The following is a 25253-nucleotide window of genomic DNA, read 5'->3' as shown; positions in this document are numbered from 1 at the left end:
AGCTGATCTAAATTATGGGGAACAGAAGAACAGATAATTGCTGTGGCTGAAAAAGAGAGCTGAATAAGTCAGTAAGAATTCATTGGATATTTATTTTTGAAGTTGATAGGAGTACATTTAAACATTTTATTCAGAGACACATGTATTGTCACTGGTAAAATGAGAGCAAGCTGTATACGGTCCAAATTGCCAGCTCAAAAGCCAAAAAAAAGAAAACCCAATTCTTTTTTTTTCATGTAGCAAAAGAAAAAATAGGAAGGAAGCATTAAAAAATGTAAAGATTAAATAAGATGAATGACAAGACAGAATAGCTGTTAAACCCCATGTAACTTGGGTATTCTCATCTACTAAAATCTCAGATTGGGTTAAAAAAACAAAACCTAAAATAGTCTAAAACTTAAATGAAAAAGATGGGCAGTGATATTCCAGGGAAATGTAAATAGGAGGTTGAAAGGGTTGCAATATTATGACCCAACAGAATTGAAGAAAAAAAATATTACATAGGAGTAGAAAACTTCGTAATGCTGAACGGTACAATCTACCCTAAGATATAACTCTCTGGAACTAAATAGCACGTTGAATATACTTATGAAACATACAAAAGAAACCAACCATAGGGAAATAAAAAGATTACAGACATTGTATGGATATAGATTCCTGTCTGGAATTATTCTCCTGGCTCACTAGTAATGAGAATTACCTCTAAGTATGAATGAATACTTAAAATTTTTTTCTCCAATTTCTTTTGGAGATAGTCTCCCTCTGTTGCCCAGGCTGGAGTGCAGTGGTGCGATCTTGGCTCACTGCAACCTCCAGCTCCCTGGTTCAAGCGATTCTCCTGCCTCAGCCTCCTAAATAACTGGTATTACGGGCGCACACCACCACGCCCTGCTAATATTTGTAATTTTTTAGTAGAGATGGGGTCTCACAATGTTGGCCAGGCTGTTCTCAAACTCCTGACCTCAAGTGATCCACCCACCTTGGCCTCCCAAAGTGCTAGAATTACAGGCATGAGCCACTGCACCCAGCCATCTCTAATTTCTTTCTGACAGTTTTTCTGTCTATACTTTGCAACCACTGCTTCACAGTTCTTTGAATATGAGGTATTCAGTCTGTTAAACCTACCGCCTTTTGCTCTCTGCAGACCATCTTCTATTTCATAAAGAAATAGTGAGTGTAAGACATAAGTAACCTTGTCTTTCTGCCTACCTTCCCTCACCTACAAACAATTTGTTTCATTACTAGTAGAAGACATGTTTTTTGTCCTAACGCTAATGCTTGCCATTTTTTCTACTTCTCTTTAAGTGTCAACCTCATGTCTCAAGTGGATTATTAACAGACCTGTATCTGAAGCTCAGGTCTGTCCATGCTCACACCCGCAAAGCCACCTGCCTCTTGGACATCTGTCTTCCTGGGATGTCCATCAACATCTCACACACATTCTCAGATTTGAACGCATCACTTTCCTCCCTGATCTTGCTCCTCCTCTGGAATCCCTTCAGTGGAAGGAGTCATACGCTCCAGGAGGCATATTTCCTGAGGGCTGTGGTTGGTGATTGGCAGGGAGTGTGGTTGTAGTGACCTAAAAGAAAGTCTTTGTGGGTTCACCTGTATTAGGGCTGTTTTAGCTGTGAACAAAAACATTTTGTCACGTTATTTATAAAAACCAGCAGTGTAATCATCCTTTTGGCAATGGAACATTTGAGAGAATTATCTACTATATGACTGCTACTTTTCGGCCCCCAAATCACACCTTTGCTATGATTCTTGGGGTAGAAAGATAATTTCTCTTCGCTTTGAATATGTGAAGTGACATTCTCCATTGCCCAAAGAAGACGTAGACTCATAAAGAACAAATTTTAAAATCCCCTGGAAAACAGTAAAAACGTTAAGATGGGAACCACTATGGTAGGGAGTTGGTGCTGGTGGCGCTGGGCTGTGGCAAGGGGAGCAGGGGTGTACAGACAGGCTGTGTCTATAAAAGAGTGGACCATGCATTAGCCAGTTGTGGTCATGCTTTTACTCATTGACAGCAATACTGTATCTTCACAAAGCATTGTAAGAAACGATAATGATTGGTTAGTAATATATTTTAGAAGGATGTGATCGCCTAAATAAAAATAAACTGAAGTTTCAGAGAATTTTAAATTGCCCTTTTCTTACTCATTAAAAAGTAAGAAACTCTGTTTTTACTATCTTAATTCGGAAGAGTTTGAAAACATATATTTTTTTCATTAATTGGGTATTGTTACATTTCTCCTGTATTTTATATTTTCTGGTGTAACTTTAGTGACAAATTACTGTAGAGGCATCTGAATTTAGGACTCTCAGAAGGGAAGGGGATGGAGGTAGGAGGGATGGTGCTGGTGAATGATGTCTGTCTGAGAGAGATTTATGTTTATGAAAAAGGAAGTGAGTGGATTCCTAAGATTGTGGTTTTAAGGCCTGAATATTGCTTTAAGAGTGTTTAGAATTGTTGGGGCCAGGATGAAGGTTGAGAACTACAGGTTTGAGATCTTAAGCCAGGACCAGAAAGATCTGTTCTAGTTATTTCCAGCTACGGGATGCAGCTGAATGTCATTTGAAAACATTTTTCTCGTTCTTTAGCATCTTTGATTGAAGGTGAAATCTTAATGCCTTGGAGGGAAATTCCTAGTGCCACAGCATAAAAGGACCAGCAGCAGCAAGTGTGATATAATTACTGATGCCTTTAAAAGATATGCGAGCCCTTATTTCTGCAGTTAGCATGTTGAACAAAATTAATAATAATAAATCTTCTCAATGTTTAGTTAAGCAATTTTTTCTTTTTATCACTTTAATGTAAGGACCATGGAATAAAGTCTTAAGCTAAGCCAAAAGATGGTTAAAGATAGGATGTATTTTTACCCACAAATAAGGTGAATACCCACAGTGTAAGGTGCTCTTCCTCAGGCCATGCCATTTGCTGTCATGTTTTCTGCTTGCTGGTTTCTGGTGCATGTGTATTTGCCTCCTTAAGGGAGTAGCCTTTTACTCTTTATCCCATGTGCCAAATATCAGAACTCACTGACATTGACCAATCATTATCAAAAGTGGATGTTTAAAATAGATCAGGAGGTAGCATACCACTTACAGGTATTTTTGGTTTTAATGTATTGAAATGCTAGTAGCTTAAACTACATTGTAAGCAAGGCTTTGAGGAGGGGATACATTCTAACAACTTTCTTAGCAGGCCCTTTAAACTTTCTTTTTGGACTCCTGTCACTTGAATACCATAATAAAAAAAAGACAACTACTTGCATATACTATTTTATTAAAGGACAATGGCCTAAAAGATCACAGTTTAATTTATTTTCTTTTCTTTCCATCTATATTTTTTGTTAGATATTAAGGCTGAGACATACTGCATTTGTAGTACCAAAGAAAAATATTCCTACCTCAAAACGTCAAACTTACACAGAGGATTTTATTAAAAAGCAGATTGAAGAGTTCAACATAGGAAAGAGACATTTAGCCAACATGATGGGAGAAGATCCAGAAACTTTCACTCAAGAAGATATTGATGTAAGTACAGTTACTCTGTTGAAAAAGTAATTGCTGTAGAGTTTTAGATATTAAAAGCACTTTTCTTCATGAGCCCCTTAGCTCTGTGTTTCAATCAAGCTGTCAGAATAAGGAAAAATGCTGCTATACATTGTAAGTTGGAGCCATGGTTTCAAAGACAAATGTGCAGGATTTACTTAGTATGGTGAGTTTTAGGTGTTACCTAGAAATGAGTCTATAAATGCTCGTACACTATAGGAAAATGTTCAACCTGTTGTGTAGTCTTAGACTCAGCTTTCTTACAAAATGATAAAACAGATGGTAATGAAAATAGAGTCAAATTTATATCAAATCCCATAAGTAAACCTTGGCCCAGTGTTTTTGTCAACTTAAATATATATCTGAGTTTTCAAAATGGGGGCATAGTCTAAGTGATTTGAAAATTAGGATCAGAATTCTATTCACTCTTGAATTATTATATTCCTGATAAAAGCAATAATTGTCGATAATATTTCTGTTAGACATCCTAGAGTAGCTAGCAAAGGAAGTTGAATTTAACAACTTTGAATCTTGCCTTTATTTTTGAAAAGTAACATCTAATATCCCATGATGTTTTATATTTAACCGAAGAACAACATCTTTATATAGATAATAACATTCTTATATGATTTTAATATTATTTTTAGTCATTTTATGCACTTTAGTTTAATTTCAATCTTTTTGTATACCTTTCCTATTTATAAATGGTACTGTAGTATCACTTTCAGGCCCTAGACCAACATTTTTTATTCAACCAGAAGGATTTATTTATTTATTTATTTATTTATTTATTTATTTATTTTTTGAGACAGCATCTTGCTCTGTTGCCCAGGCTAGAGTGCAGTGGCACGATCTTGGCTCACTGCAACCTCTGCCTCCCGGGTTCAAGCAGTTCTCCTGCCTCAGGCTCCTGAGTAGCTGGGCTTACAGGCATGCACCACCATACCCAGATAATTTTTGTATTTTTAGTACAGATGGGGTTTCACCATGTTGGTCAGGCTGGTCTTGAACTCCTGACCTCTGGTGGTCCACCCACCTCAGCCTCCCAAATTGCTGGGATTACAGGCGTTAGCCACCGGGCCCGGTCCAGAAGGATTTCTTATTGCTCTTCTTGGTTAGGTGATTTGTAGTTAGGGACTTTGTAGCTGCTGTCCTCTTTTTGAATTTTATGGTAATCTGGAGAGTATTGGGGGATATTGTCTATAAAGAGATGTTATTCTTCAGTTAAGTATAAAATATCATGAGATGTTAGATACTACTTTTTAAAAATTAGAACAAGATTCAAAGTTGTTAAATTTAAGTTCCGTTGCTAGCTATCCTGGGGCATTTAGCAAAAAAAAATTATTGACCATTATTGCTTTGGTCAGGAATGTAATAATTGAAGAGTGCAACAGGAATAGAATTCAGGTCCTAATTTTCAAATCACCTAGAATATAGGCTCTCTAGACTCTAGGTTTGCCTACCCCGGACTTTCATATAAGTAGAATTATATAGTATTTCGTCTTTCGTGACTGGCTTCTTTCACTTAGCACAATGTTTTCATGTTTATCTACATTGTGGCATGTGTCAGTACTTCCTTTTTATTACTGAATAGTTTTCGATTGTATGGATATACCACATTTTAAGAATTCAGTCATCAGTTGATGGGCATTTGGGTTTCCATTTTTGGTTATAATGAATAATGCTGCTATGAATGTGCATGCTATAAAGTTCTTGTGCAGACGAAAGTTTTTATTTCTCTTATGTATATACCTTAGAAACCGTTGCTAATCCAAGGTCATGAAAATTCACCCCTGTATTTTCTTCTACTAGTTTTGTAGTTTTAGCTCTTACATTTATGTCTTTGATCCATTTTAATGTAATTTTTGTGTGTGATGTGAGGCAGGGGTCTAGCTTTGTTCTTTTACATGTGGACATTCCGTTGTTCTGGCATCATTTGTTGGAAAGACTATTTTTTTCCCATTGAATTATTTTATCATTTACATTGAATATCAGTGTAACTATGAGGGCTTATTTCTGGACCTTATTTTATTCCATTGATCTATACATTTATCCTTATGCCAGTACCACTTTGTCTTGATTACTGTAGCTTTATAGTAAGTTTTGAAATTGGGAAGTGTAAGTACTCTTCTTTCCTTCTTGCTTTTAAAGACTATTTTGGTTGTTCTTTGCTCCTCGAATTTTCATATGAAATTTTAGGATCAGCTTGTCAGTTCCTGCAAGGAGCCACCTAAGATTTTGATAGAGATTGTGCTGAATCTCTAGACAGATTTTGAGAGTATTCCCATCTTAATGTTAATTAAGTCTTCTGATCTCTGAACATGGGGTGTCCCTCTATAGATACAGATCCTCTTTAATTTCTCTCAGTGATGTTTTGTAGTTTTCAGAGTCTTAATTTGGTACTTTTTTGTTAAATTTTATTTCTAAGTATTAATGTCTTAAAAACTTCTATTGTAAATAGAGTTGTTTTATTTTATAATATTTTTGGGTTTCTTATTGCAGGTGAATAGTTGATTTTTGTATATTTTTTATTTTGAATCTACATCTTTGCTGAACTTACTAATTCTCATAGTTCTTAGTGGATTCCTTGGGATTTTCTAAATACAGGATATAGCAAGATAGCCCATATATAGAAGAGTATAGCAGGATATCCCATATATTTACGAATCCCAAAGAATCCACTAAAAAGTACGAGGATTAGTAGAATATTTCACCTGCAAATGGAAATAGTTTTACTTCGTTTTTCCTAATTTGGATACCTCTATTTCTTTTTCTTACCTAATTGCCTTGGCTAGAACCTCTAACAATGTTGAGTAGAAATGGCAAGAGTGGATGTCCTCATTTTGTTCCTGATCTTGGGGGAAAGCATTCAGTCATTCACCATTAAATATGATGTTAGCTGTGAGTTTTTCGTGGATGCTCTATCAGATTCAGTAAGTTTTTTGCCATACCTAGTTGTTGAACTTTTTTGTTGTTGTGGTTAGTGTTTTTGTCACAAAATGGTATTGGATATTGTCAGATGCTCTTCCATTTTGATGATGATTTGGTTTTTGTCTTTTGTTCTGTTGGTATGATGTATCATACAAATTGATTTTTGTATGTTAAACCAACCTTGTGCTCATGAAATAAATCCCGCTTCTTCGGTGTATATACTCTTTGTTTATATGTTTCTGGATTTGGTTTGCTAGCATTTTCTTGAGGATTTTTATGTCTAATTGATATTGGTCTATAGTTTTCTTACAATGTTTGTCTGGTTTTGATATTGGTAATACTGGCCTCATCAAATGAGTTAGGAAGTGTTCTCTTCTGTTTTCAGAAGAGTTTGTCAAGAATTTGTATTAATTCCTCTTTAAGAATTTGGTTGAATTCACCAGTGAAGCCACCTGGGCCTGGGCTTTTCTTTGTGAGTTGTTGTTGTTGGGTTTTTTTAACTGCTTACTTTTTAAAATGGTCCTACCTCTCTCCTTGTGGTCTGTGTGTCCCTGAGTAACTGTTCTCAGCAGGAGGATTTCATTACCCAATTGAGTTTACTACTAAGATGTTTTTGAGCAACTCTTTACTACCTTTTTGGTTTGTCTGTTTGTTTGATTGATAAAGACAAGGTCTGGCTATTTTGTTGACAGGCTGGTCTGGAACTCTTGGCATCAAGCCGTCCTCTGACCTTGGCCTCTCAAAGTGCTGGGAGATTAAAGGCATGAGCCACCACGCCCAGCCCCACTTAACTACCTTTTTGGATGTACATTGGGCATATGTAGCTTATTGAAAAACGCAGAATCATTCAACAATTTTATAATTTTATCTGAAGGTATAAGTATTTTCACAGTGTAAGTATTAAACATGAATTTTGTTGTTTGGAGTAGTTTGTTCATTACTTGGATGTTTACCCAGAATATTAGTTTGGGATGTTAATATTATTTTCATGAGGACTTAATGTATATAGAGTAGCTATGGTCTATAATTTAATTCAATTACATAGTTAAAAGTCTAGGCTCACTATAATTTTCACATAGACAAACTAGGCACCATTGTATTCAGATTAAGCTATTAGTTATTTTATATATTTTAGAAACTAGTTTTTTCATACTAGTTATCCAATTACTAAAATAATGATCATGAAGATCATTTATGAATTGCATTTGAGCAAAACATTTAAGATTTAAAACAACTCTTTCATATATTAAAATATCTTTTAAAAATGTTGTTAAAGTATTTACAACAGATACAAACTGCTGATTCCATCTAGAGTACATTTTTAATAGTCAGAGAAATCTGAAAGGATCCTGTAGCTTAGTGAATACATTATCATTCAATCAGGTAGAAACCAATTTTAAACAATGTATTTCGTTCTGGTTCTCAAAATATAGAATTATTTTCCAGAGAAGAGATATTTAACATCACTATGTAAAGATAAGTGGTGGCAGCTATTCTGTACTTTTAAAACTGTGTGTATGTATATATGGTAAAAACAACTTGATGTCATCTTGTGTGATTGTGTTAACAGAATATTATAAAAATCTACCTTTAGATTTAGCCAATTAAGTAATCAAATCATGAATTAATAGGAAAAAACATCCAATTGCTTCTTTAAAATATAGACTCTTCTAAAATGAGGTTGAATTTATTGTGTGGAATATAAATGCAGAACATACAGAAAGCTTTATTAGATTGATTTTTTTCTGTCTTTTTATTAAAAATTCATTGTAGTTGAAATGATCTTGTAGAAAAATACAGGACCTGGGATTAAGAGATTCCTTGCGATGTCACTAACTAGTGTCGTTGAGCAAGTCAGGGCTCTCTGTCACTTGATTTTCTTATCTCTAAAATAGTAATACCGACTTGCCTACCTCAGAATATATCTAAAAGGCATGAGATTAATGCAGTGTGTTATTATTCCTGTTACTATTAACAGTAATAAATACCATCCGCCATAACTGGAATCATTCCCCAGTTCTCTGCTTTGTCACACAAGTCTTCCATGCCACCTGAGAATGAGTGAAACATTCTCAGATGTTTCACTGGGGAGAATCATCTGAAACACTGTTGGGTACATTGATTTATCACTGATTGACTAAAGGGGAGGTTGCTTTATCTCCTGTAGGTTGATATTGTCTCACCTAGCTTGGTGTCTAAAAAGCCCATATGGAAGTGAGTGTTAACCGTTTTCCTTGACACCAGTGACATAATTCTGCTGTGCTAGACTTTGCTGCAAGTGATTGATCGGCTTCACTGACTCTTGTGGCATTTTATTAAATATAGTGGACCCCTTTTGGTATTGCATTTTATTAAATTTAGTGGAACCCCTCCACCTTTGTGGCACCTGAGTAGATGTAAAAGCAAAAGAGGACAGTGACAACCGTTACCAAAGAATTAAAATTATATACTCATATGGTTTTCTGTTTTCATTTATGTTTTTTAAACTATTGTTTTTATAAGTGGCTCAGCAGTGTATATCAACTGAAAGAGACACTATGGCTGATGAGTCAGCATTTCCATGCTGCAACAATGGGTTATTTCTGAAAACAAAAATAATTTACCCAAAATCAAGAAAATATTTTAAGCTTCCTTTGCAATTGCTGTTACATATTTAGAAGTTATAATGCTTTTTAAATGTTTGGCTTTTAATATATTAATTAAGGTGCAGTAGCTTTTCTCTAATTATTTAGTTTGATCAGGAAGTTAGATATTCCACAAAAGTGAATTTTCCAGATAAGGGAAACCTACTTTTAAGTGTTATTTGTAATGAAAACTACTACCACGTACTAAAAACCTTCTATGTTATGTGTGAAGTGCCATCTTGGAGCCTGATGTACATTGCCACATTTTATCTTTGTAAAAACCTTATGGGATAGGTATCTTTTTTTTTCTTTTTTTTTTTTAACAGTGCTAAGGCTGTACGAGGTCTTTCTGTATCCAAAGACTGTTCTTTCTACACTTTCAGATTAATTTTTTAGGTAACGTTTTTAAAATAAATTACAGTCTCCCCAACCTTATTTAGTAGGATATAGTGAGTATAATTTAACCTGACAGTGCTTTAGGATTTTCCTTTTTAGTATGATTGTTAGCCCCTGACTGTGGCTCGTAGAGCACAATTGTCCCTGTGATGAATGGCTCAGCTATGCTGTATTACTGATTCTTGTCATCTCCCTTGCTGTCAAGATGTCTTATGTCTATGTGTCTGCCTGTAGCCACCCTCACCTGTCTTCCAACCTTCTGGCATAACTAAACTTGTTAAGTGTGTGAATTAAAACTAAAAGCCATTGGACTCTGAATGAGGACCTACGTGCCCCTCCTAGTAAGTAAAATTCATGAATTTATGTCAGCTATTGCAGTTCTTTATAGGTCTTTTTCATTGATTTCTAGTTTTACAACTTTACTTCAGATGGTTAAGTTTGAATAGAAATCTGGCCTCGCTGAATACAGCATATATAATTTATGTGTGAAAATTACACCTAGCTAATCTAATATACTAGTGCTTCCTTAATAAGATTTATTAAAGAGTACAGTGTGAGTTGGTAAAAAGGAATAAGATGGATAAAATTTTTGAATAAAAATAATTCTGCTTGTCACTGGTGGTACTTATTTTAAAGTTTTATCACTTAGAAGATTATCATTATTAAGGCTACAGGATTCTATATATTTCGGAATTTTTTTTCCAGAATTAGCTCAAATTGGTGCTCGATCTTTTTATTAAATTTACAAGAAAAATATTATCTTATTGGTGAAAAAGTAAAGTATTATAACTAAAAAGGAATTAGTCATTGGCAGGTATAGAATTTCTTCATTTCAAAGTAGTTTAATTTTTGCCCAATTTCTTAAATTATATTGAAACAAAATAAACTACCTATTGTTCTTACCCACTGAACCATGATGGTGCTACTGATAACCTTCAGAAGATCTAACAGGAGGAAAAACGGGTAGCCTCTAACAAAATTAGTAGGGTATATGGTGTTCTGCTGAAAGTACTTTAAATGCAGGCTAAATATTTAGCAAATAGACCTTAATGCTGTTATCCTCAACTCCTGTTTCATCAGTCTCTCACAGGTTACTGCCAAATGTTGATCAGTGTGTAAAATTTTTTTTTTTTGGCTGTTAACAGTATACATAACTATTAGGAGGAATCTGTCAGCTGGAACCTTGAGCTGAGTGAGTCTTGTTTTTTAGTGCAAAGAAAATTTGGTGTGTATGGAAACTGAAGAATTAAGCCCATGAGTGTGTAACAGAGGCGGCAGAAACAGTTTTCCTTATTGACCCCAAGACTATAGAACAGCTAGGTGAGGAGTGCACCAAGTGCCAATGGAACTTTGTAGACCTTGTAACATCTCCTTGTGCTAGAGAGACGTGGGGTAACAATGATTGCTAACCTGTTTCGTGAAGTTTCTTAATCCTGTCATGTGTACCATCAAAAATTCTTTACTCAGAATCATACTGTAAACACCAAAAAGTTGAGGACCACTGATATTTGCATTTTCCTTTTCCAATGAAGCATGTAGTTGTTATAAAGTTTAGTTGGGAGACCTTTCAGTTATATTAAATATTATGAATACAGACTTGCACTTGCGTTTACTAATGTCTTTATTTGGGAATTAAAAGTTAAGTTCTACATTACTATAGAATTTCAGGAAAAAAGCCAGCAAATTGATATATAGCACTGCTGAAGTCTACCAATTACTTTTTAATTGGTATTATAGACCTCATTCTGAAACCAGAATGTTTTATTCTCCTAAGTGTGAATGTGCTGTATGAAGTTTCTCTAATTGATTTGCTGTGCCCATTCCATTTGATGTATCATTTTTCACAATATTTCATAATTTGTGCTCACTTCTAATGAAGAGAGTCGTTAGGACAGGCATGTCTAAGTACAACTGACAGCTAACATTAGGTGCCAGATGCAGTTTATAAAGCTATGTAGAACTGTAGAGAACAGTTTAAATAAATTAGCACCTGTACATTAGTCTCACTTGCTGGTAATTTATAAGCGAATCAGTAGAGATGACATTTAGGTAAGTCATTGATCAAGTTAACAGCTGCAAACCCACTGCCCAGCTGGGATGCCTAATTAATAGAGATTGCATTCCTGACCCGGTGCTTCTGGGTTGAGTCTGCAATCCTTTCTTACTTTGACTTAAGTCTAAGAATATACTCAAATACTTTGCCGTCATTTTAGGGAACTGTTGATTATCAGTATTCTAGTTAAAACCTAAAAATGGAAGAAACATGTTTACTAATGAGGATTACCTTACTCCATTTCTTATTTGGATTAAATTTTTAAAATTTACATTCTTTTTCTTTCTTTTCTAGCAGCACTTTTTGTTTTGAATTCACATTAAGTATAGATGACATGCTGTAGTTTAATGAGTTTCTTTTTTTTTTTTTGAGACAGAGTCTCACTCTGTTGCCCAGGCTGGAGTGCAGTGGCACGATCTTGCCTCACTGCAACCTCCGCCTTCCAGGTTCAAGCAATTCTCCTGCCTCAGCCTCCTGAGTAGCTGGGATTACAGGTGCCCGCCACCGTGCTCAGCTGATTTTTGTATTTTTAGTAGAGACGGGGTTTCACCATGTTGGTCAGGCTGGTCTCGAACCCCTGACCTTGTGATCCACCCCACCTGCCTCGGCCTCCCAAAGTGCTGGGATTACAGGCGTGAGCCACCACGCCTGACAGTTTAATGAGTTTCTAAAGAGTTCTGTACTTACTAAATATATGCTCCATTTTTTCTTTTGGAAAAAGCATGGTTTTTTGCTTTTGTTCTGTGGGTTTTTTTTTTTTTTTTTTTTTGGTGACCAATCAACCAATGAACCTAAACTGTATGTGTAACAATTTCTTAAAGTGTAACATTAGTTTAAAACACCTAACAACTTTGCCAAGTTAAATTTCATACCAATTTTAGAATTGAATATGGGAAATTTTAAGCTACCACTTATTTTGGGAAAATGCCTTTTGTTTTCTATTCCTGTGGCAGATTTTCTTCTGAGTGAATTTAAACTGAAAGATTAGGACATCAGCATCCTTAAAAAGTAAGGCGATGATTTTTGTATGTAGTCGAGCTGTATGGACGTGGATGGTGAGGATGTTTGAATACTAGTGTGTTTACTAGAGGCACCACCAAAATCTGGTTCTTAGACTGGGAAAAAGGTATCTTGAAACACTAATGCTAAACCAAATACAAACCCAAATACCTGGCTAGCAGGATTGTTTTGAAGCTTATGGAAAAACCGTTAACTGAGTCCCAATTGATACACATGTTTTCATTTTTTGTTTTTTGTGTGTGGAAGGGTTGGGTATTTCTTAGTTTAAATAATAATTTTTCATGAAGGTTGGTTTAGAAGTGAAAAGGTGTTTATTTCAGATAATTATGAAATTTCTGTTAATTCTGTCATGGTTAGTAAACTTGTCCAAGTGGGCCAGACCACAGTTTGGATGTGAAATGCCAATTTTCCTTTAATTGTAAGATACTTGGGGGCCCAAACCACTTGCTGGCACCTTTTTTCTAGTGCCTAGTAAGTGTCACACACGTTCTGAGGCCAATAAAAACTGACAGTGAACAGATAGGTTAACATTAACAGAGAGTCTTTTCTTCACCACCTTCCCCCAGTGATTTTCTGGTTGACCTAATTTTACCTTTCATAATATTTAAATTTTGCATTATTTTTTCATGCTAATATAGATGTTTCTGAATCACATAACAGGAAAACTACTTAAAAAAAAAAAAAAGACCCTGAAGTATTCTAACATTTTATTTGCCTTCATGGTTCTTATTTTCTTTTCTTATATTTCTGAGCCTTTCCCAACCACATCTTTGCCCTAATCTAAAATTTTTTGTGAGGTAGCCCTATTACCCCAACCATTTTTGTTACTTATTCTTTGTAATTATCTTATTTGAAATACCCTCCTTAGTGTTAATTTTATATTAAGCTTAATGCTTTATGTTGGATTGGGAAATTACAATTGTGTGTTTTTGTTTTTATTTTTTTGAGACAGAGTCTCGCTCTGTTGCCCAGGCTGGAGCGTAGTGGTGCAATCTCAGCTCACTGCAGCCTCTGCCTCCTGGGTTCCAGTGGTTCTCCTGCCTCAGCCTCCCAAGTATCTGGGATTACAGGTGGCGCCACCGTGCCCAACTAATTTTTATGTCTTTAGTAGAGACGGGGTTTTAACATGTTGGTCAGGCTGGTCTCGAACACATGACCTCAAGTGATCTGCCCACCTTGGCCTCCCGAAGTGCTGGGATTATAGGCGTGAGCCACTGCACCTGGCCGCTATTGTGTGTTTTGGAAAGCCCCAAGGACTCAGGAGATCAGCTCATGGAAGACTTTATCTTCAGTGAAGTGTTTTCTTAATATGAGGCAAAGGCTTTTGAGTTTGAGGAGTAAGAACAAAGTTGTCTACCATTTGCAGGGAGAACTTGGGAAAGTCTCTTGAGGCATTGGCATTTGAGAGAAACTGATAGAGGAAGCCAAAGAGCAAATTACTGGGGGTAAGAGTAGAAATGAAAAGTTAAATATCGTGCTGGGTGCGGTGGCTCATGCCTGTAATCCCAGCACTTTGGGAGGCCGAGGCGGGCAGATCACGAGGTCAGGAGATCGAGACCATCCTGGCTAACACCGTGAAACTCTGTCTCTACTAAAAATTCAAAAAATTAGCCGGGCATGGTAGTGGGTGCCTGTAGTCCCAGCTACTCAGGACTTGAGGCAGGAGAATGGCGTGAACCCAGGAGGCAGAGCTTGCAGTTGAGCCGAGATCGCACCACTGCACTCCAGCCTGGGCGGGAGAGCAAGACTCTGTCTCAAAAAAAAAAAAAAAAAGTTGAATATTGTATTGGAAGGGCTTGAGCAAATGCCTTTCTACTGAAATAAACCTCAAGTTACAATGCCCTAATAAACCAGCTTACAGGCAGTCAAAACTAAAACAGTCGGATGTGTGACACTGAGCTGGTTTTGCCTAGCCTGGCTTTGAATTAGGTCTGCATAATCATGGTCAAAGAAGTTGAAATCTTAACATTGGGCCTTGTGGGGTGGGAGGGCAATCTGAGAGGAAGAAAGCTGGAAAGCTGTTATGCTCCCTGAGTGTGCCTTGCTGAGTGTGCCATACTCCCTGAGTATGGGGTGAGCTTCCTCATACCTGAGGCAGAGCCTCCAGTGACAAGAGACAGCAGTAACTTCAGCAAGACAGTGATAGTAAGATTGTGCCTGGTGCTGAAATGCAGACTGCAGCAGATGCATTTTGATGTTTTTCTGACACACAGCATTTCCAATAGTGCATCACTACCCGCAGCAGGTTTAGAGAGAAAGGTGATAGTGCCCTGTTCCTCCCCACCATCCCTGCTTTTAGAATGGTGATGGGGAAGAGTTATTCTAGAACTGGACTGAAAGTTGCACTGCCTGGGAGGAGGAGCATTGGGGACAGTATTCCCTGGAGGGCACGTTGCAAGTAAGATACTGTCCATGTGGGTGCTTAGAGAGGACATTATTCCTTCAGGTTGTCCCTCCTAGAACGTAAGATGGAGGTCTGTGCTTGTCATTTTGCTTTGTTGGTTTTTCTTGCTTATGCTTTGTTCTAGGAGAAAGAAACTGCAAAAACAAGCAGAGAAGGTTTTCAGTATTTGTCACAACTTGATATTTATATATTTTCTTTCTAGTAGCAAGTTAAAATTAACTATGATTCAAATGAACAACAAAGGGTAGGGGGAAAACTGGAGCTGATCCAGTAAGGACCTCTGAATGAATACAGACTACAAGAAGACTGATTGGGAAAGCGAAGGCTTTTGTAATATTACTCTCATTTTTACTCCATATACACACTTCTGTTACACACACACACACTCTCTGTCTCTCTCTGTCTCTCTTTCTCTCTTACATTTTCCTACTGCTTCCTGTATGTAAATATTTCCACCCATATACCCAACTTTGAAGTCCAGGCTGAATGAAATAGGGTATTTAAACCCAGTTCTCTTACCTTTACTCTTTAAGAGAGTAAAGTTAGGCTGTCATGCTTAGTACCAGAGGGCTTCTGTAGTGTTAAGAGATGTCAGGAAATGCAGCCTTACAGATGGTTGTCATGATACTGAGTTACCCATCCAAGCCCTCAAGGAATCGAGTCATAGATCTAAGTACTAAAACACTGCTTCCAGTCTTTTCACTTCACGGGAGAGAAAGTTAGGAATGGCCGTTATTACCAGCTTTGTTGTAGAAATCCTCTATTCGGAGACTACTTGGTTGTTAATATTCTGTCTTGTAACAATAGATATGTGTTTGTTAATTTAGACCAATAACATTACATTACAGACTTTAACCTTGCAACGGTTTAACGAAGTTTAAAAAACCTTGCTGAAGTACACCTCAGTAGCATTAGTACAGTGCTGAGTTGCATGATTAAAATTAATTGGCAGTAAATAAATGAAATTGATAGTAAATAAAATGAAAATTTACTTCCTCAGTTGCACCAAGCACATGTCAGTGAGCATAGTAGTCACATAGGCTACTGGCTGTCATTTTGAACAGCACAGATTATATAGAGTATTTCCATTATCAGAGGAAGTTCTACTGGACATGTTAGGATTGCTCCTTCATTTCTTCCCAAGTAAGAATTTATAATTTTTGCTTTGTGTTACTTACAAGAAAGAGAATACTTGGAAGTATAAGTAATATTTGTTTGCAGTTTCTATTTTGTCTTTCTTTGAAACAATTAAAAACACCTGAAGAAGTGGGTTTGAAAACAGTTCAAAAATACTACAAAAGATAAAATAGAAATTTAGAAGTATAGAACGTGGTTGCTTCTTTTATCTGAATAAAACAGCAGTGGGCAAGGTGCCATGGCACATGCTGTAGTCTCAGCTCCTTGGGAGTCTGAGGCAGGAGGATTTCTTGAGCCCAGGAGTCAAGGATGTAGTGCGCCATGATCACATCTGTGAATAGCCGCTGCTCTCCTGGGCAATATAGTAAGACCCAATCTCTAAAAAACAAACAAAAATTTATTAAAACAATCACAAATTTTAGAAGAACAAAAGGTTTATATGACTTTTATATGTATATACATATGTATTTATGTATTAATATGTATATTGCATGGATGTTGGAACCAGAATTGAGAAACATCAAAACACTCTAATAGCAACAGCAGTAAATACTAATTTGTGTACTTTTTCTTGTGAAAAATTTCATTCATACAGAAAAAGAGAATGTCTGTCACCTGGGTTAACTTCTTAACATTTTGCTATATTTGCTTCAACTGTATGTTTTTTGGCTGCACTGTTTTATTTGAAAGTAAAATACAATTACAAACATCATGATGCTTCACTCCTAAATACATCTTCAAAAAATTAGGACTTCTGCCCACATAACAACAATATCACTATCACATCTAAGAAAATTAATCTGAATATAGTCTATAGCAGGAGGTGGAAAAATTTTATCTATGAGTTTGTATTTACATTTCCCTAGTTGTCTATAAAAGAGTTTTTATAGTTGGTTCTCTCAAGGGCCCTGCAATCCATTTGTTGATTTATTCTTTGAGTATCTGCTATGTTCTAATTCTGGAGTGAGAAATTATTGACTAAGACATGGTCCTTTGCCTTCAAAAACACACCTGCAGACATGACCAAGGTAAAATCAAAGATTTGGCAACAGCACATGGGAGAAAGAAGAACTGGTAGAAAGCAAAATAAGTTATTTGAGGAACAGTTTTGGATGTGCTGTTTGGATACATAAATGGAAAAATCCCTAAGGCAGTTGACAAATAGTTTAGAACTACAGAAATAGATTTGGTCTCTCCCTACGTAAATTTGCTTGAAAAGAAGAGAATCAAAGATGGAACTCTGAGGAAACAGCACTTAAGGGATGAGCAGAGCTGTGTTTAGGAGAGATCAAGAGGAAACTTGTAGAAAGGTAGGAGGGGAATGTGGCTGCAAGAAGGAAGGGAGACAGCAGCCTCATACAGATGAGACCTGAAAGTATGTCACAGGATTCGAAAAAAGGCCTCAGTGACCCCTGACAAAGTAATTGCAGGATCAGAATTATGGTTAGGCCAGATTGCAATCTGGGGAAGAAAGCGATGGGTACTTCAGGGAGTGGGTGGATGCTTCTCAGGACAGGAATGTGAGTGAGAATTGAGTTGTTTATGGGCCTAGATGCCACCAGGAGCACAGTCTTGTTTAGATGGATGCTTCACATGATCCTTGAGGTTGCTCACAAATGTGGTGTCATTGGTATGGAAAGGAGAAAGGTGGGCCTCACCCCTTTGTGAGTGCTGTGAGTGATGTGGAAGCTGAAGGCAGTGACAAGGATGGGGAGGGAATGGAATGGCCAAATGGTTTGTACATTGAAAGAGGCTCATTCTGTGTTTGACTGAGGTGGCACTAAGAGAAGTAATGGAGAGCCTAGTGGAATAGGGAGGACTTCCAGACAAGGCTGCATTTGATCTACGATCTTGAAAGATCTTGAAAGACAAACAGCAATGTGTTAAGTGGAGAAGTAGAACAACAGTATTCCAGGCAGACAAAACAATTTGCAAAGGCATTTGTTTTAGAAAGGAAGAAATGACTGGTAAAAAGAGACAGATGCAAAGTATCACTGAAAAGAGTAGATGACCACTCTCCTTTGTACCCTCTGTGTAACCTGTAAGTATTTCTATCATAGGTCCTGTGTATATTATTTTGTCATGCCATTTTATGTGTACTATTACAGCAGCCCCTGTATTTGAGACTATGTATACATCTGTCTCCACTGATAGAATGAGGTCAGGAGCCATATCTTAATTTTTATCGTTCTAAACTAGCAGAGTGCCTAGAACTCAGGTGGGATAAATATTTGTTGAGTAAAATTTATTTAGGTAAATAATCTATTTCTTTCTCTTTAAGCACATTTGGCTTTTTCTCCTAATTTTACTACTAAATAGCTGGATGTCCTTGATGTCAGTGAAGAAGTGAATCTGTTATCTGAGAGAAGATCGGTTCCCTGGTATGGACAAAGGAGAGTACATTATGAAATTGAATTTCAGAAGGTTGAGGTTCTGGCTTTGCCATTTATTTCAGTGTAAACTACTTAACTGCAGCTTCTTGGTCTGTAAAATAGAGCTCATGAATGCATGCTATCTTATGTCATAAAATAATATGGGAAATAATGTGCTTTACATAAACTGAACATTTTTGTATAGTTAATTAATATTTATTGAATGGCTACTATGTTGTATTTTTATAAATACCTTTTTAAATTCTCACAACAACTAGATAAAGTTGATATCCTTGCACATCAGAATCACTGGGAGTGGTAGTATTTGAAAAGTCTTCTTATGGTTATAATAAGACACAGTGAGGATTATGTTATTATTTACACTTTCATCATGTTTTCGTGTTCACTGCTTCCTTTCTTTTGAACTCTCCAATGTTTAGTGAAAGTGAAGATTTTCCTGTTTTATAGCACATAATGCTCTGCCCAAAACGTATCTGTAGGCTGTTCAACTCAGTACTAGCACTCAAGATTCTCTTGTTATATGTATTTGTTGTTTATCTCAAAAGGATATTCATCTACTTGTGTTTTAACAACTGTGTGGTAACTGAAAGTTAAGCAGACACAGAAAGGAACACAGTTTTTTTTCATAGCCAAGTAGTCCTTTGTTTGCTTCAGAATTTGTAAAAGAAAAGAAAAAGAAAGAAAAAGAAAAAAATCTGCATAGAATGCCCATAGGAGATAAATGGAAGTAATAGGTTAGGTCGTTTTAGTACTATTCCCTGCATACTAAACAGATGGCAGACAGCGTGCCAGGAATGTGCCTTTTCTGTTTTGTATGTTTTGTTATTTGGTTTTAAAACAACTGGCTTATTTTATTTCCTATTCCCTCTTTTGTTCGTTTTTCTTTCATCTTTTGTTTTTCATTGTTTTCACTGAATTTGCAATATTGCTTTTTGTCTGACATGGTATCTTTTGCTCTGTGGACCTTTTCCACAGTATTTGGTACAATACCTAACATAGTGAGGGATTATAAATGAATAAGTGTGTATTAATTTACTTTTAGCTGAGAAAAATTTTTTAAGGCAAAGACACATTTTCTGATACTTTCAGAAGACTTCTAGCAAATTCTTTGTTGGCTTATTTTTGTCTTTTTAAAAGAGAGATTGCCTGTAAGCCCTAGACATCCTTTGCAATCAATGCTTTCTTTTCAGTTTCCGCCAATGAGCTTCCTCATGACTTTTCTGTCTTAGTCTTCATGACAAATTCAACTGTAGGTTAGAATTCTTCAATTTTCGTTTCCGTCTAGGCTTCTATTCATTGGTCACCTAAGTTTACAGTAATTTTCATATTTGGAAATGATGCCAATGACAGCTTGAAACTCGGTTGAATTGTCTCCTTTGTGGTTACAGTGTGTTCACTCTACGTTGAAGAATTGTGCTTAGTCTTCCATGCTGTCTAGTGTTCTGATCCAGGCCTTGGCTTCAGTTGTCCCTTTGCTAAGATGCCAGCCAGCCTTGGGCTGCCCTGTATGACTGAGAATGAGGCCTGACGTCTAGGTGGCCCACGAGTGCTATAGGCTAGTGTTGGCTTTGCTGAGACAGGTTGCGTTTGGGAAAATCTTACTTATTTTTAAATTTTAAACATTTTTCTCACCTTTTTATTTTGAAACTTTTCAAATTTCCAGAAAAGTTGAATATTCATTGAATAAATATAAACACATACCCCCATCACCTAGATTTGCCAGATGTTAACATTTTGCCACATTTTGTCTCTTTGTATATGTAAAACATTTCTTACTGATCCATTGAAAATTGCACATTATAAACTTAGCCCCCAAATACATCAGTATGTACTTAACCCCTAAATGCATACATTCTTCATACCATTATCTCCCACAATATCATTATCACATCTGATATAATTATAATAATTCTATATGCCATATATATAATCTTGGTGAAAATTTCCTCAGTTTTCCCCATAATGTCTTTATAGCTGACTAGTTGTTTTGTAGAATCCAGGCCACTTGTCTTGTACAATTGTGTCACATCCTGGCTTTCTGCTTGCTTTCTCATGATCAGATTTAGAATGTATAAAGGATACTGCTAAGGTGATATATACTTCTCGTTGCATCCACGAAGTCTAAGAGGTACATAGTCAGTTTGTCCTGCTGTTGATGATGATATGACTGATCCCTTGGTTACAGTGGTGACCACTAGACCTCTTCATTGTAAAAGTAGCCTTTTCCCAGTCTGTAGGGTAATATTTTGAGTTCATGTGAATTTTCCATTCTTTAGTAACCTTTCAGCCAGTGGCTTTAGCATTTGTTGGTGATCCTTGCCTGAAATTGATGGTTAATTTGGAAGTTGTAAAATGGTGATTTTCTACTTCTGTCACTCCTTTTACTTTTATAACATATTGTTCTGTAAAGTAGCTTTCTTTTTCTTCTTGCCCTTCCTCCCGAGTGTGTGTGTATGTGTGTGTGTACACGTGTGCGTGTGGGTACACATGAAAGTGCATGTCACATATTGAGTGTGTTGTGAAGCATTATCATTATTCTTTTATTTTCAGAGACAGGGTCTTGCTCCATCAACCAGGCTATAGTGTAGTGACGCTGTCATAGCTCACTGCAGACTTGAACTCCTGGGCTCAAGGAATCCTCTCACTTCAGCTTCCTGAGTAGCTGGGACTACAGTCATGTGCCACCACACTTCTTAAAAATTTTTTTTGTAGAGATGGCATCTCAGTATCCCTAAAAAGAGATAGTGAGAATGTCTCAGACTCATTTTGTGCTTTGTCTGTCTTATGCCTAGAATCAGCCATTTCTCCAAGGTACTTGGTTCCTTACACTGGAATGTATATAGAAACCGGTTGACCCTCCCATTGCTCCTAAAGTTCCATTGCTTTATGCTTTTTCAGGGAACAGAACTAGGAAATAATATTTTTTGAATATTACAGGAAATAGTTTTTAAGATAAGAGTTTATATTACTTAACATTATCGGGTTTTCCCTTTTACATTTGTATCTCTTCTATAATAAAATATCAGTCTCCATAAAATTAATATATTTACTTATTTGCTTTATGCTGCAATATACATAAAATATTTCAGAATTATAGTATCAGTGTTATGACTGACTATAAGCCTACCAAGTAAAGATGAAGATTTCTTTGCAATTATTTTGTTGTTGTTATTTGTTTCTGGTTATATTTTTAGAGTTTCTTTGTAAATATTATTCTTTAATACATAAAACATTTACATGCTTCAGGGCTTAACTATACAAGGGAGGCCCAGAGGAGTTTGCCCTCATGCCTATGCCCCTCCCTCTACTCTCACCCAACCCTTGAGAAATGATTTTTATTGGTTTCTACGTAACTTTTTTGTGTTTATGTTTGCAAAAAAGAAGCTTATGTGTATTTTCTGCCTGTACTTATACGCCTTTTCTTTTTCTGTTTCTTATACCAAAGCAGCATTCTAGGTACATTTCTTTTGTATCTTGGCTTTTCTCTCTGTTTTACAGCTCTATAGTACTTGATTGCACAGATGTGCCCTCATTTATTCAGCCAACCTCTTATGTATGGGGATTTGGTTGTTTTCAGTATTTTGTTTTCATAAATCAGTGAATAGCACGTGCTTATGTTCTTTTGTATTCATAGGGGTGTATCTTCTGGGTAAATTCATCGAGTCAGATTGCTAGGGAAATATATATGTAATTTTGTTAGAAAGTTCCCACCTTCCCGCTGAAGAGGTTATAGCACTTGGCATTCCCACCAGCAAGGTGGCAGGGTGTTTTTTTATAGCCTCGCCAACAGTGTGCTGTCAGACTTTTGAACTTTTGCTAGTCCTATTAGATAAAATGTGTTCTCTCAGTAGTTTTAATTGCACTTATCTTATGATGAGCCATATACTTCTTTTACAAATATAGTTTAACTGGTCAATCTTTTTTTTTTTTTTTTTTTTTTTGAGACAGAGTCTCGCCCTGTCACCCAGGCTGGCGTGCAATGGCGCGATCTCAGCTCACTGCAACCTCTGCCTTCGAGGTTCAAATGATTCTCCTGCCTCAGCCTCCCAAGTAGCTGGGATTACAGGCGCCCGCCACCATGCCCAGCTAATTTTTGTATTTTTAGTAGATATGGGGTTTCACCACGTTGGCCAGTCTGGTCTCAAACTCCTGACCTTGTGATCCACCCTCCTCAGCCTCTCAAAGTGCTGGGATTATAGGCGTGAGCCACCAGGCCCAGCCTGTCAATCTTTTTAAAAAAATTACTTATAAATTTTGAGTCATAATTATGAAAGACTTTTCCACTGCTTAGTTATAAAGGAATTCACTCATGGCATATGTGAGTATTTGTTTGTTTTTATTTTGTATGTTTAGCCCTCTCACTCATTTGGAGTTTACTCTGCTGTATATGATGTGAGGTTTGGATTTCGGTTGTATCTTTTTCCAAATGGCAATCAGTTGCAGTATCACTTATTAAGGCTTATGTGTGTAATCCCAATACTGGTAGTCCAAGGCAAGAAGATCATTTGAGCTCAGGAGTTCAAGACCAGCCTGAGCAACATAGTGAGACCCTCGTCTGTACAAAAAAAAAAAAAATTAGCTGGGTGTGGTGGTGCAAGCCTATAGCCCCAGCTACTCCTGAGGCTGAGGTGGGAGGGTTGCTTGAGCCTGGGAGGTCAAGGCTGCAGTGAGCATGATTGTGCCATTGCACTCCAGCCTAAGTGACAGAGTGAGGTTCTGATCTAATAAAAGAAAAGGTCTACCTTTTTTCCCTGCAGCAAAGCAAGGGGGTGGGTGGGGAGGGACCTGGTTAAAACAAAAAAGAGTTTGCTAAAGGGGCACACTGACGTTTGATCTAAGTTTTTTATTTGTTTGTTTATTTTGCACTCCAGCCTGCGTGACAAAGCATATTGCTCAGCCTGGTTTATAACACCTGGCCTCATCCTCCCACATCAGCCTCCCACAGTACTGGGATTACCAGCATGAGCCACTGTGCCTGACCTAGGTTTTTTGTTTTGTTTTAAATGTAATTTTGTTCTGAAAAAAGTTGAATAATAGAATGAAGCTTGATCCAGAGACACAATTAGGCTCCCTAATATGACTGAATTTATACCCCCAAATTATAGACCTCTCCTTTTGGTGGCAGAGTCTGATCCAACACATTTACTATGTGGGTGGGCAGAGAAGGCCCACTCAGAACAGGCTCTCTAAATGAGCAGAAGTGTATTTAAATTCACTACCGGATCCCAGGCCATAGACTCTTCATCTGGCACCGTTCAGCAAGAAAGAAAGTGTACATTTTGTTGTTGTGAGGCAGGGCATTGGAGAAGACACTATAAAGGCTTAAGCTATTGTTCTCAGCTGGGAGGCAGTGCTGCTCCCTAGGACGTAGGGGCATTTGGAAAGGTGTGGGGGTGAGGTTTGTCACAAGCACTGGGTATTACTGGTGCCTACTGGAAAAAAGCCAGGAATATTAAATGACCTGCAGTATGGGGGAAGGGTGCCTATGATGGAGCTGTCACACCCACAATGCCAGTAGCATCCCTATTGAAAAACAGACATGGAAGAACTTGTTTGGAAAGAGGGTAGTTTAAAAACTCTGGAAAAAGTTGAAAGAACATCTAAAAACATCAGGGGTGTCATGATGGGTGAGACTTAGAGCCTGCTCTTTGATATGTGCATGACCGGTGGGAGCTGGAACAATTGCTCTTAAGCACATTTCCACAGAAGCCGGACAGGAGCATCTCTAAGTGATCCCTTAAAAGAGAGATTATTTGTGCTTTCATATTTAAGGAATGACATGTTTAAAGCTGACACTTGCAAATTGCCAGTAACCAGTTTAATAGTGAAATTTTTTTCTTTTTGGATGTGTGTATAGTAATTTTATCATCCCATTGAAACATTTATGAAATAAGATAATGCTTTGAAACTCTAGTTCAATGTCCAGCATACAGAAAGCACTCTATAACTATTAGTTCTAACCTTGTTTATATAGCAGTTGTTAACTAACCTTTGTGTATATTTTCAGAGAGCTATTGCTTACCTTTTCCCAAGTGGTTTGTTTGAGAAACGAGCCAGGCCAATAATGAAGGTAGTTATCTTAATTACTATTCTAAAAATTTCACTTTTATATGTTATGATAATTATCTAATACATTATTAATTTATTTTACAGCATCCCGAACAGATTTTTCCAAGACAAAGAGGTAAGTTTGTTCAAGAATGAGATAAACAGTTTTTTCTTTACCGTATTCCGGTGTTAGGTTATGTATCAGCGGTTGCTCACATATTGTAGGGTGGCCTTCCTGTGTCACAGTAGTTGTGAAGTAGGTCAAAAAATTTTGTAACAATGAATGAGTGAAGTTTGCAAAGCATATCTTTTAAATTAAATACTAAAATTGGATGTGTTTAGAGCTTAGGACTATACCAATGTCATACTAATTATTTGCATTCTAATATGTCCTTTTGAGGGAGAGTTTGGTACAGATCTGCTGGCAACTAATTCAACTTCTGTTTATATGAAAATTTAAAACTTTTCTTGATTTTGGAAGCACATTTTCACTGACTATAGATTTTCTTTTCTGTTCTTTCAATACTTTAATGATGTAATTCCATTGTCTTGTCTTACATAGTTTCTAATGAGCAGTTAGCCATCATTCTAATTGTGTCTCCTGTTTTCTCTGGCTTCTGTTAAGATGTTCTCTTTATCTTTTAAATGTGTAAAAAAATATTGAAGAAAATACACAGCAAGCTTTA

The 25253-nt window shown here is 36.7% G+C and overlaps 1 protein-coding gene across 1 annotated transcript in view; it reads left to right on the top strand.

Moving 5' to 3' along the window:
* Window positions 1-25253, top strand: part of MRPS9 (mitochondrial ribosomal protein S9) — a 56492-nt gene that overhangs the window by 7950 nt on the left and 23289 nt on the right. Inside the window, exons 2-4 of the mRNA XM_055243644.2 lie at window positions 3364-3543; window positions 24527-24589; window positions 24673-24703. Coding sequence (XP_055099619.1) covers window positions 3364-3543; window positions 24527-24589; window positions 24673-24703 — 274 coding nt within the window. The remainder of the gene's footprint in view (window positions 1-3363; window positions 3544-24526; window positions 24590-24672; window positions 24704-25253) is intronic.

This window comes from Symphalangus syndactylus, chromosome 14, assembly GCF_028878055.3.
Source record: "Symphalangus syndactylus isolate Jambi chromosome 14, NHGRI_mSymSyn1-v2.1_pri, whole genome shotgun sequence".
Lineage (NCBI taxonomy): Eukaryota > Metazoa > Chordata > Mammalia > Primates > Hylobatidae > Symphalangus > Symphalangus syndactylus.
The sequence above is the reverse complement of the archived record's forward strand: the minus strand, read 5'-3'. Positions and strand labels throughout refer to the sequence as shown.